This window comes from Ursus arctos, unplaced genomic scaffold (assembly GCF_023065955.2).
Source record: "Ursus arctos isolate Adak ecotype North America unplaced genomic scaffold, UrsArc2.0 scaffold_29, whole genome shotgun sequence".
Taxonomy (NCBI): Eukaryota; Metazoa; Chordata; class Mammalia; order Carnivora; family Ursidae; genus Ursus; species Ursus arctos.
In genome coordinates this window covers 14,994,821-15,009,041 of record NW_026622974.1, presented here as the reverse complement: position 1 = coordinate 15,009,041, position 14,221 = coordinate 14,994,821, and the positions used below count along the sequence as shown (strand labels likewise).

At 38.6% G+C, this 14,221-nt stretch overlaps 1 protein-coding gene across 1 annotated transcript in view; it reads right to left on the bottom strand.

Annotated features, from left to right (window-relative positions):
* The window catches only part of HCRTR2 (hypocretin receptor 2), a 99,018-nt gene extending 88,212 nt beyond the window's left edge, over window positions 1–10,806 (bottom strand). Inside the window, 1 exon segment of the mRNA XM_026507202.2 lies at window positions 10,584–10,806. Within this exon segment, the coding sequence (XP_026362987.1) occupies window positions 10,584–10,806 (223 nt within the window).
* Window positions 10,807–14,221: the final 3,415 nt, after the last annotated feature.

The following is a 14,221-nucleotide window of genomic DNA, read 5'->3' as shown; positions in this document are numbered from 1 at the left end:
CTTATTTTCCCCTTTTCTACTGAGACAGTTGTGCTTCCCATCTGACCAGTTGCAAAATTCACCATGCCTGGGGGAAAACACAGATTTATAAACGAGGTAATCTTATTGACTTTCAGGAATCTATGAGTCACCCTCATCATCTCTGATGACTTCAAAGAACAAGGTCTTTCTAGGCTTTCCTGTGTCTAAAATATAAAACAAGTCCAAGCACATAAATGTCCCAATAATTATGAAGACTTTTTCCTGCACCAGCAGGAAATTTGTTAATATATTTCTTTTTGAGCTTTCTAAGACTGGGGAACTTTTATAGCAAGGATTTTCATTGGAGAGATTTAAGTTTTTAGCCATTCTTTTATAACCAAAAGGTGACTCAGTTTTACCCAATGGCAAAATTGTTTGATAAGCACTTAACCATACCTCTCTAATTCTGTCTTTGAAAGACCAGCACAATCTGCACATTTTAAGAAAGACAAATTGGCTTCAAAATGGTATTTATAAGGAATATGGTTCTCTACCAAAGTGGATGACTCATCAAATTCATTCTAAATTGATAAAATAAATTATTATAGACAATGGCTTTCTGACCCCATTTCTAGCAATGTAGTGATAAAATCAAAGCCCCACATGGTTGTAAACCATGTGTTTTATCAATTCATTTTATAGTCACTGAGTAGGAATAAAAACTCACTGAAAACCTAGAAAAGAATGTTGCAATTTTTAATCACTGCTGTATTCCCACTGTGAGCAAGGAATAGCAAATAAAGGATTTTAAATTAACCACAGTTTAAGAAATTTTGAAGTGTTACCATGTCAACTTGTGGGGAAATGCTCCCTATAATTCCCTAAGGGCTGTCCTGGGGTCAATATAATATCATTGATTATTTGAGTGATGACATTCCCATTGAAGATAAAATTGCAAATGAACATATTTAGAAAGTTACAAATAATTTGGAGTAAAAATTTGGAGCTTTAGTTGGAAAATATGAAAAATGTTCATCAGGTCTCAAATTTTTATCTTTTGCATCTCAGTATGAGGTAAAAAAATGATTTAAAAGCCAAAAAGATGGATAGGAGCATAGTGACCCATCAAAACCTCAAAAATAAGTCATTACAAAAATTATTTTAGCAAAAAATTATATAGAATACTGGAAAATGTTAATAGAGCTATGGCATGTAAGAGTCCTAAGTATCTCTTTCAGGAAAGACATATGAAAAATTATTTTAAAGAGAAATTACTTCTCGGGGTACCTGGGTGGTGTAGTTGGTTGAGTGTCCGACTTGGTTTGGGCTCAGGCCATGATTCAGGGTTGTGAGGTTGAGGCCCACGTTGGGCTCCATGCTCAGTGTGGAGTCTACTTGAGATCCCCCCTCTCCCTCTGGCCCTACCCCCCCTCCTAAAATAAATAAATCTTTAAAAAAAGCATTAAAAATGAGAAGTTACTTCCCAAATTGAAATAGTCCACAAAGCAGACATAGCAACAGTTTTTCCTATATTTTAGTCATCTTCCTCTTCTCTTCCTTTATTTGTTTCCTCTCCATTTCTCACTTTCTGCCTTTCTCTTTTCCTTCCTTATGCAACATAATAGCAAGAAATCCAAGAGTAAGAGGGGGAGTGGGAACTCAAGGCAGAAGCTGTAATGTTTTGTAATGTGATCTTGAAAGTGACATTTCTAGCCTCCTAGAGATAATTACCTAGAAAATATTGATTATGTCTTTTATTATCAAATTTCGTTTTCATTAAAAGAAACTTGATTAAATGAGCTCCAAACAGGACACAAATCCCGGTGTGAAAACCTTCACAAATACTTATCCCTTTAGATTTATTCTTTACATTATCCCTACAATGCTTTCATGAAAAACCCAAACTAATGATGGCACTCTCCTTAAGTCTTCAAAGGGTCCCCTTTATACTGCAGTGTCAAAGCTAGCCAAGATCTCCAGTATGGTACACAAGCCCTTATGTAACCCAATCCTCATCTACTGCTCCAGCTTCATCCCTTCACTCTCCTCATCTGCACTTACTTACACTGGATTTACCCAATTGCTTAGCATTCTCTTCATAGTCCATGCTATTTCACGCCTCTTCGATTTTGCTCATGTTGTTTCCTCGGCTTAGAACATCCTTACCCAATTTTTTTCACCTGTGTAACTTGAATTTGTGCATTAATACTCAGCGTGGGTGTCACCTCCTCCCGAAACTTTCTCTAATCCCCCAGATGGAACTAAGTGTCCTTCTTACATGCTTCCACTGCATCGTGTAACCCATCTATCAAGAGCACTTGTCACATTATACTGAGATTATCTGTTAATATGTCTGTCTCTTCAACTGAAGTGTAGGTTCCTTGGTTTCTATTATTTTTGTACCCTAGATTCTTAGCACAGTAACTGGCACAAAGTCTCCCAATATTTATGTTATTTCCATTGGCAGAGATCCAAAATGTGAAGTGGATATATCTAATTAGCTTTTCTTAGGCTTATGCCGTTAGGTACTTAATTCTTCTAACTCCCCTTGTTCTGAGTCCATGCATGTTAAAAATACTTTTAACTATTGCGTAAACAGAGACAGTGTTCCCTTATACTTCCTCTAACAAAGACAGTGTTCCCTTATACTTTCCAGTCCTGCCTGCAGTTAAGTTGATAAAATATGACTGTTTTTGACCAAATGATTATGGGCATGACTGACATGTGTTGACATTTGGCAAAGGTAGTTTAGAGCCAGTATTTATTTTCAGTTCACTCTTCTACCATGATGCTGCTTGATACTTTATAGGCTGCCTAACATCTTATCCCTGAATTAAAAAATTTAAAACAAATTTTTATCTCACAGCTTCGAAAGTGTTTATGAAAAATATGATAACATAGTTCTGTCTCAGAGTGTATCATTAAGTTTCAGTCAAGCTGTGGGGTAAGGGGAGGATGATGCTATATTAGACTGGACAAAATATTTGTTTCCAAGATCATACATGTGGTTGTTAGCAGGCCACATTTCCTACATGGTTGTTGGCTGGATATTTCAATTCCTTACCATGTGGGTTACTCACAAGGCAGCTTATGTTCTCCAGAGCAAGAAATCCAAGAGCAAGAGAGAGAGTGGGAAATCAAGGCAGAAGCTGTAACCTTTTATAATGTAATCTTGAAAGTGACATACTATCACTTCTGCTGTACGTTATTGGTCACCCAGACCAATTCTGGCACAGTGTGAAAGGAACTACACAGGGTATGACTGTCAGTTGATGTGAGAACATTGAGAACCAGTTTGGAGGCTGGTTACAATGGAGGCCACATGTTAAGGTGCTACATAAAACATGAGGGACTCCTAAACCTAGAGTCATTGTATGAAACAGACTAGCCAACCCACATTAAATGTTAGACAAGAAACAAACTTCTGTGAAATAAAACCAATGAAAATTCAGGGTTTATTTGCTACTATGGCATAGCCTAGCTATTCAAACCAATTAAGCTCTTCATGTAGATATGACTATCAGAGGAGACTATGATTGAAGAGACTTCAAGTATTATTAAATCAAAACACTGGAATTCTTTCCTTCTTTTCCTTTTTTTGCCAGGTTTGTGAATTTGATTTATGTGCATCTGTATGTACTCAGAACGTTGACAAAATCAGGTATCAAAGACATCATAGCTGAAGGCCAAAGGTGGTTTGCATCCCTAACCCTGGTCTCTAGGAATACAAGAAACTGGCAAGCTTTTCCCAAGCTGACATACAACCCCTTGATATTTCCAGTTACTCAAACTTTTAAAGTAATTTTAAATCACTTCAAGTACTTGATTCATTAAATGAGACCTACCTTATAATATTGTGAAGAATAAGTGAGATAATATATATGTAACAATGTCTTCTGAAGAGTAAAATACTACATAATTATTAAACATTCTTCATATGTATTTAATATTGAAAGAAAATTACTGGAAAAGGCTCGGTGATGATAATCCCAAAATATTTTTTGAGAATTAAGTACATATTTATCCTGAAAGTTTGTTTTTTGTTTATAAGAAAATGATTCTGTTGGAAACAAATTTAATGCTATTTAAAATATATATCCTATATCCATTTACTTGGTTAAAAGATAATCCCTCATTGGGAACAAAAGTAAAATGAATAAGTTCAGCCCAAAGAGTCAGCAATTCAAAAGACTGGTCATATATGTCATGTATTTCATCCAATAGCACCTCAGAGTGTTCCATTGTCTGCATTTAAAGGTCATTTCATGTCTGGTGTGATGGGCAATGCTCTTTGGACATACAAGACACCATTATGCTCCAAGAACACCATTATGTGATATAAAGACTGACCTATTCAATCAAATCAATGGAAACTTCTGATTTTTTAAAAAGTTAACAGTCATTATACCAGAAAAAGAAAAAATAACATACATGAGTAGGTTTGAAAACCAAAAAAAAAAAAAAAAAAAAAAAAAAGGAAAAAATATATATTTGGATTATTTGATATATTAAATGTTTAGGTTCTCGGTCTTAAGTTGTGTCTAAAGATAGCACATTCAATAACAAAATAATCCTTGGCCACAATTATCTAACATTTATCCAATGAGTCACCCCACCCCCATCCTGAACAGGCAAAAGCATTTTTGGCAGCACCTATTTTACCTTGAAATTTTCTCTTGTAAAGTAACCCTAGCCTGACCTTGATTAGCTTATCAAATGAGCTCATCCTTATAGCTGAAGAACTGTAGTCTATCAGAGATACAGCATGGCAACATGCCAGAAACAACTCTGTAAATCGTCTAGAGGGCACATCTAAGCATCATTTCCACTCTTTTTTCTTCTGTGTTTCTTAGTCAAGATGAGAATCAAGGGAGACAGGATGAACTAATGGAACAAGGCTGGGCCATGGGACTTGATCAATCCATTTTTGAAACTTAGTTCTGCTCCTTACTGTCTGACTAAACTTTGGAACAAGTTAAAATAGCTTTTGAATTTCATTTTCCTCATTTGTAAAACAAAGCTATTAATCTCCTCCTTATAAGTTTGTTATGAGGCATCAATAAAATACATATATGATTGTGGAGTTTAGCATTCAGGACTTAGCATTTGGTACTCAATAAATATTCTTCATTTTCCTTTGCAGTGAGAAGGGGAACTAGAGATGAGTCCTCGGCTTCCCCCAACACAGGTCACTGACTGACTCCTATTATTGAGCCAGTACTTCACAGAACCTGCATCCCTACAGTTTTGGGCTACATCATAATGCTACAAGAAGAAAGATAGAAAAATCTTTTTTCACTTGTAAAATAACACAAGCAGTGGATACTCCTGAAATATGGGGAGCTGAGTGAGAATTCAGGAGCTTTGGAATGCTAACATAGCTTAATATGTGAAGATTTGCAAATATATTCTAGAATATAAAATGATGAAAATCAATGTAAATATATATTTATGTCCTAATGAAATCAATAAAAACTTTTAAAGCCTGGAATGCTGTATTTGTATTTGAGTGTTGAATTTGGCCTTTTTTGAAAATTGGTATTATTTTCATTATTTCATTGTCCTCATTTTTTCCTAATATAGGAAGAATCCATTACATTTAAATTATCTGTAGCACTTATTATTTCATTATTGTCTGTAAATGATAAATGTTGCTGGTATCTATGAGATAGCCATTTAAAAAGTTATCACTGAGATTCTGTTAAAATCAAAAACATGATTTATTTTACCCAGTAAAACTAGGTGGTTATGCTTTTAGTCAAAGTGTGGTGGAATCAGTTTCTTATTCAGGTAAGCATATTTTACATTCTGTAACTAAAAAAACACAAGTTTAGAGCTCAATGGCTAATACTACCTTTTAAAGTCATCATTCATGACTTCTATCAGGTCTTGGCAGAAATGAGTAATGTGGGGCGCCTGGGTGGCACAGCGGTTAAGCGCCTGCCTTCGGCTCAGGGCGTGATCCCGGCGTTCTGGGATCTAGTCCCACATCAGGCTCCTCCGTTATGAGCCTGCTTCTTCCTCTCCCACTCCCCCTGCTTGTGTCCCTCTCTCGCTGGCTGTCTCTATCTCTGTCAAATAAATAAATAAAATCTTTAAAAAAAAAAAAGAAATGAGTAATGTATTATCTCTAACCTCTTTCTGTCTCCTGTGTAGAAAAGGGTGGGTTTAGAAACACCCACAGATATGAATTGGTCATTAGGAGAAGCAAGAAATAAATGTTTCTTAGGCTTAGAAGTAGTAGGAACTTATAACTCTGCAAGTTCCATATTTGGGACATATGATTAGCTCTGTAAGAAGCAACCCATTACAGATATTCCTCCCATCTCATCTATCCAAGTTAGTTTAAATGTTAGTGGGTAAATGCCTTAATAGGCAGTGTGCTTCAACTGAGTATTACCTGTGCATGTGTGTGTTAAACATGCTGTTTAAAACATTAATAGTGATAGACCAAACAACAACCCAACAACAACCCATAACTCTCTGAGTGAATGGGACCCTGTGCAGGCAAATTTAAGCTGAAAGAGAACATTATCCTGGTAGTTAATGACTTTCACTGAGAGCTGGGAAGCAATGTTAAGTAGTTAGTATGAAGGCACTAAACACCTGTTAGGGGATGAGTGGGTGGAGCTGGTATGGAAAAGGAGAGCAACATGTGCCAACTCCATTTTACTAATAGCTTTTAGGAAACCTCTCAATTGAGAAAAAGGCAGAACAGAGGTCATAAAAAACTACAGAGCTGCAGACTGGCCATGGAGGCAGAAGATGGCTACAAATTACATCAGGGAGAGATTTCAATAAGTGGGAATGAAGGGATAGAAATTGGCATTTAGTGTCTACTACGTGTCAAGAAAAATACACGTGTGTGGGTGGGTGCGTGTACTCCTGTATATATTATATTATATATAAGATTTCTACAAGGCCGGCATTATCAACCTTAATTTTCAAATAGAAAAAACAGACTTGGAGAGTTCAATAACCTACTAATAGTCACACAAGAAGCAAGAAGCACAGCTAGACTGATGTCATTTTTTGAATGTTCTCCTCATTTTTCATATGGAGACAACAACAGGAAAGATAGAAACATTCCAGGTTAAAAAAAAAATCATGATATCTTTGAATCCAGAAATAAGACAGGCAGAGACTTACTCATTTCCTCTAGCTGTTTATGTTTGAATTGACTAGAACCCATCACTCCATCCAGTTTCAACTCAAGGACAAAGAAATAGGAATAATATCAAATATATTCCTCTGAGTGTCCCCAAGAGCCCTCCCCCAACACACATTAATTTTAAAAACATAATATTGCTCAAAATGTACTGGTCAAATAATTGAATGCATCTATTTGGCTATAGTACAAGACATACTTAGGAGTAGGTTATATGTGGCGTAATTTTGAAGATACTGGAAAAACACAGTGTCCAAAAAGAACTCTGTCCTATCTTCTTTCCTATGACCTAAAATTCTATAAGTAGACATGCATATGTCTTTTATTAGAATGCATATACTCATGAAATTTAATGTAGAGAAACTTTAGTTTTATTTGGAATGACGTGTTGCATTTTTTTTTCCCAGAAAACTGCTTTCTATCAATGGGAAGAAACATATGATACAGATGCGAGAAGGGACACAATGAGAGAGAGGAACCTGGAGAGAATAAAAAGAGGTGGAGATGATCAAGACTTTGTCATTCTGCTCAGGGCATATCCTGTTACATCACTTCACAAAAGGACATTGTGGGGGAAATGACTTCTAACTGATCACATTATATCTAAAAGTTCAACAGGGTTGAAATTTTCCAAGTAGTCAACTACATGAAAGTGCAAATGGTGAGCGGACCTGAAGGGTCAGGGATTACATTTGCTGCCTACACTGTGGTCTTTCACCTTCATACCTAATGGTTGCCTCTTTATCTTGCATGAATAATGTGATTCCTTGTCCTGCCACTCTATGCATAAAATTACTTTTACCAAAGGGGCAAAAAAGCAATTCTCAATCTAATCCGCTTTGCAAATTTGACAGTGATATCAAAGAGCAGGAAGTTGTCTGTGAGTAATGACACACTGATCATTTGTTTAAATGTCAAACGTAAACTTCATCAACTTTCAGGGAATATGTCAGTAAAGAATGGGTTTCAGTTCAGCCAGAGAGGATTTCAGTGTCATTTAGTCCTGAAGAAAATAGCCGTCAGTATCTTGAGAGCACAGTGCTTTGAGTAAATTTTTCTTTTTAAGCTGAATGGAATTGGCCATTTCAGCACTTGGGGCTGTGGACAGTGCTCTTTTCCTTGACATTATGAAATACGTAGTCTTACTGTAGAGGTGTGTCCTTCTTGAGACTAAAACACTCCCCAGGCTTGCAAACACGTACCCCTAAACTGTGCAATTAGAGTATGAAGATTATGCATCAGCATTCTGTGTAAGGCCAGAATAAAGGAACAGCAAAGGGAAACAAATTTTATCACAGAGATTAAGTCTGAAAAATTAGGGAAGGGAAATAGTTATGATTTGCAGCTATTCCTGCAAAACAGGTCACATTTTTACTGCAATGCAATAACATCCTCTTTGGATAGGATTTTGTTGGAGACAATGACAGAGCCGTTAACCCTTCATGGTAATTTATTAACAGTGGACATAGATGCAAGAGAGAATAGGAAGTACATTTAATAGGCTTGCAGACAACAAGGAGCAAAGAATTCCTTCTATGCTTTCTAGCTCTAGAGTGGAATATCAATGGAGAATTCTGAATCTGAGGTCAGAAGAAATGGAGTTGAATCTGAATCATGTTCTTTAATAAGCCATTTCATTTCTCTAAGTCTGGTTACTTCTTCTGTCAAATGTGGGTTACTTTGAGGTTTAAGTGAGGGTGTATGTCAAGGGGTCTGGCACATGGTAGGTACTCAATGGGTGTTCAGTTTAGATTGCTTACTGATCATTAAGTGTTAGCATAATAGAGTGATATGTTTCTATGTTCGCAGCCATGTGTTTTAATAGTTGTAACTCTAAGAATGGATGCCAGGAAGGGAAACGAGAGACATTACTATGAACAGACTTATCCTTAGAGCAAAGGACCCTAAGCATGTCTATTTTCACCTTCATCCACCTTGTTTGCACCACCCAAAGATTCCCTATATGTTTACCTTTAAAACATCAACAAAAGCAGCTTGAAAATAATACAGTATTATTTTTTTAAAAAGTTTTCAAAGGGTTTTATTTCTCTTAAAAAATAATATTCTACCAACTCTCTCCAGAATGCTTCTCAGTCACATACTACCAACTACTCTGCCTACTGAATTGGTGAGAGACAACTTTGAATGCTTCCTACCCAGACTGACACACTTGCAGAGAGAAGGTAAAAATCAGATTAGTGCTGAAACCGGATAAGTTCCTTATCATCCTCCGTTGCAGCTACAAATTCTTTGCTTTGGACTTCAAAGCCACTCAGTCTATCTCATTTCACTCATCTTCCCTTTTTTATAACTGAAAATCAAGAGCATCTTCTCCTAGCCTCCCCCATCTCCTCCTGTCATTTTCAACAGAGATTGCCTCCACACTGCCCTCTGCATTTGAAACGCCTCCCACTCTCCATTCATCAAGGTACACGCTCCTTCCATTCACAATTCATGTTAAGTCGTCCCTCCCTTCCAAAGCTCCTTTTCTTTAAGTGGATTCCCCAGCTGCCCTAATAAACTCCATCACCACAGCCCCATACCGCACTGTATCCCCTCCCCGATACTTAGAAATTGTGCGGAACTGGGAAACAGTTGGGGAAATCTCTTTGCGTATGAACTCAGGGACAAATAGGGAGCCTAGCCTTTAGCTTGGTCTTGTCTTTGGGGGGAAAAAATCCATTACAAAATTTCCCCAAGCCTGGCAACAAGCATGCTCTGGAAAAAAATAAAAATTTTATATATATATATATATATATATATATTTTTTTTTTTTTTTTTTTTTGAGTGGATGAATGAATGAATGGATAGGCGGATGAATGATTGAGATCTCTTTGGTACTTTTCTCAGATGCCCCTCCTTCTTGCTGGCTCCTGGCATGGTTCCTGTTTAATTCAGCTTCAGTGCGTGAGTGCACCTCCGTGCTTCGCCTCTGTCTCCACTCCCTGCCATTTCATTACCACCTCTAGACAGCGCCTAACCTCCTCACCAAAGGGCATTCTACCTAGCTCACAAATCCTTTGTGACTTCAATGGCCACAGAGAGCTTGCTCCTTAGGAGCACAGCTTTGTCCTCTACCAGCTTTACCTCTCCGGAAAGCGCCCGAAACACCCGGTACGTTACACAAAAGGATGACTAATTTCCCCCACTCAACAAAATCCACCTGGAGACCCTGTCGTTGCCCCCCTCTCGGCGCCTGTAACCGAGGTGATCGCAAAAGAAACGCGCTTCCCTGCTTCTCCCTGCAGAAAGAGGAATTACCATTCCAGGGCTCGGTCCTGGTTCCGAAAATCAGAAAACTTTTTTTTTTTTTTTTTAAAATAGAAAACCCCACCCGAGAGCAGCGACCTCTTTGTTTGCATCCCAGGGGGAGGGAGGGGTCTTCAGAGCCTTTGCAGCCCGGGGCGCAGGGGACGTGACAGCCCTCTGGAGGGCTGCCCGGGACCAGACTCACCCAGGACGTTCCCAATAAGAGCCACCACGAACACGATGATGTACCCAGCGATCAGGACCCACTCATATTCTTTCGGGTGTAGGTATTCCCTCCACAGGTACCGCAGGAATTCCTCGTCGTCATAGTCGGTGGGGTTTAAAAAGGGCTCTTGAGTTTCATTCAGCTCCGAAGCAGATGACCAGTTGCGACAAGGGGGGGAGTCCTCCAATTTGGTACCGGACATCACGGGCTCGAGTCCGGTTCCGCTCAGTGCCGCAAGCCGCTCTTCGCCTGCCCCATGAGCACTGTGATTTGCGGTGCGAAAGGCGGCGCGGAGACGCGAGAAGGGGCTCCAGAGCAGAAAATGACGTGAAAAGTTACTGAGCCAATGTCTCCGGAGTCTTGTGCCGGGCAACTTCTGCGGCGGCTTCCCTGTCTTTGCAGACGGTTTTGCACCGCGAAGAGAGGCGGCTGAGGAACTAGGGACCTGGCGCTGGAAGCTGCAGCAATGACACCGGGAGGAGAAAGCTACCTCGGGCTCTGCTGGGGCTCAATTACTCCTCATTCCAGCACTGAGTCCGCAGCTCACAGCCTCCGCCCCGCGCTGAGGGAGAGCTGAAGCTGAAGGGGGTGGGGGAGGGGGGAGTCATTAAAATTATTTTAACCTATTTCTCCGTGGGTTAAATCTCCCGCTTTTCTACTTTTCTCCTCCATTTCTCACGTGCAATATCCATAACCCATACACAGACATGTGCAGGTCTACAGACAGGACAGGCTTGTCCACCCATGGTTAATATAGGATTTGTTGATGCATTTGTCTTTTTAATGTCAACATTAAAGTAATGAAGAGGAGCCACTGTGTTCCTCAAGCAGGACTATGCAAAAGTCATTTCAGGCAAACATTGTCACATTTGTTTGGCTTTGCCAACTTAGCACTCGCTAAATCTCGAAGATATCGCTTCCACTCCCCCTTCTCCAAACTGGGGAACCAGACCATTTTTGAATGGAAGGATATATTTAGCTGGAATTTGTATTTGTAACACCAAGTGTCATAAGAAACACAACAGCAAAAGCTTGAAGGACTCGAGGGTCATAAATGTGCTAATAGTTAATGTTATCAAGCAAAGGAGACATTCACATGTTAAACAGATTCTTAAGAGGATGTAGTGGTGTAAGCAGAAGTGCTCTCTGGTGAATACCACACCCCCGTGGTCTTATTGACTCAGGACTGATGTCACCTGCCACTCTCTAATGAAATTGATTTCATCTCTAAGAAGAATATTTTGGGATTCATCACAGTGTGAGTTCAGGATCCTTTCATTCTCAATATCCACGATAGGAATATTGTATTTGGTTATAATTCTGGACATGGAAGGGCCTTCAAAATCACCTAGCCTGAACTTCGGTTAATATTAGAAGCCTTCTAATAACATTGCTGATGTTCCCCAACTAGTTTGGATGGACCACCTCCATTTATGACTTCCACCATTATGGGGCTACTCTGAAGGTTAGAGAACTGTTTCTTACATTAAAATAAGGTCTTAAACCAACATACAATTTTCTTAGTCTTCTACTCTCAATACCTAGTTTACCTCATGGTGCTACATGAAATAAATCTTCCACATGACAACCCTTCACATATTTAAAATAAGTATCACAGTCACCTTCCCTTTCCTCCACTTTTTCCCTAATTAATTCTACTGTTTTTCACATGACACTTTTCCCAAGCCTCCACTCATTCGGCCTTCCTTTAGACAATTCTCAATATCTTGAATAATATGAAACTAGGAGGAGATACAGTAATTCGGTTTGGGTCTTGCTGGTACAAAATGTGTATTATCATGTAGCTGCAACCAATGTCTGTATCTAATCACTTTTTTTCAAATGTCACAGGACACTGTTGGTTCATAATGAGTGTTAAGTCAATCCCCCTAGCCTTACCCTAGTCATAATTCTTTATGGTTGTTTTGTACTTTATAGTTGGAAAATTTTTTCATACACATTATTTTAAAACCACTGAGGGGTTGACATGATTAGCCCTGTTTTACAGAGGAGGAAACTGTTCTGGAGAAATTAAATGATTTACCAAAGGTCAAGTGACTAATCTGTGGCAAGACCATCCAGTTCTTCTGATCCCAGCTTAGGGTATCTATTATTCTACTGATGTCATATTTCACAAGAAATACTACTGTTGTATTTTTCCCATCTGCATTAGTCATTTTTTTAAAGATTTTATTTATTTATTTGAGAGAGCGAGCAAGAGAGAAAGAGAGCATGAATGGGGGGGAGGGGGCCAAGGAGAGGGGGAAGCAGGCTCCCCACTGAGCAGGGACTCCATCCCAGGACCCTGAGATCATGACCTGAGGGGAATGCAGACACTTAACCAACTAAGCCACCCAGGTGTCCCAAGTGTTAGTCATTTTTTAAGAAAAGAAAATAAGTAGGCATTTGATTTCTTCGACAAATATTTACTTAGTATTTCTATTCCACTCTCAGTGATACAAGTTAAACAAGGTTACTGCTTTCATGTACTTTCTAGGGAAGTTAGAAAGGGAACAAATCAACTAATAAATACATAAGAAAATAATAGGAAGGGATAAATGTTATGATGAAAACAAAATAGGGTGAAGTGATCGTGAGTGGAGAATCCCAAAGGCCATGTTAGAAACAGATGGTCAGGGGTGCCTGGGTGGCACAGCCATTAAGCGTCTGCCTTCGGCTCAGGGCGTGATCCCGGCATTGTGGGATCGAGCCCCACATCAGGCTCTTCTGCTATGAGCCTGCTTCTTCCTCTCCCACTCCCCCTGCTTGTGTTCCCTCTCTCGCTGGCTGTCTCTATCTCTGTCGAATAAATAAATAAAAATAAAATCTTTAAAAAAAAAAAAAGAAACAGATGGTCAAAAAGGCTTGTGTGAAGAGGTGACAGAGAAGTAGGATACCCACATGATGTATGCATATATTAATTTAATTTTGTTAATTTAGGGTTTAACCAGATCTTAAATGCTGCTGCTATTATCCAAAGCATTAGCCATTTCACCAGACCTCTTGTCATCAGTAAATTTGACAAGCAGGCCTTCTGTGGCTTCGTTCGAGTTCACTGATACAAATCTGCTAACTTTATCCTGTGGTATAATGTGACCCTCTGATTTATTAATGTCTGTTTTTTCCTCTTCCATGTACGATTCTTTTAAAAATGGGAAAGATTGTGGTTACTTTAGTTGCAATCTATATTCGTTAACATCTTCAAATTTCTTGTCATTGACAATCCACAAATATGGATCCAGAATACTGTTTTCTAAGTATTCAGTGCCATTAGGGTTTTCGTGTGTGTGGCACTTACCTGTTCTTTTTAAGTCTTGTCCCTGCAGTTCATCATCACTCTTTACTAAAAGCATAAATAAAGAGAAAGAATAGTTTCAAGGTTTTGTTCTGATATCCGCTTTATGATGTGACAAGCCTGGATTTAGGCTGAAAAGTATTCCATTTCTTTCTGTCCATAATTTATTGGGTGCTTTATTTTAAATACATGATACTTTATTACCACACAAAAATTCACTCAAATCTTCAAATTATTATTTTATGTTTTGTAAACACATTAGAGATGATAAATATTACAGCACCCATTTTGACGTGATATCCTTCTTTAGATCTCTTGATAT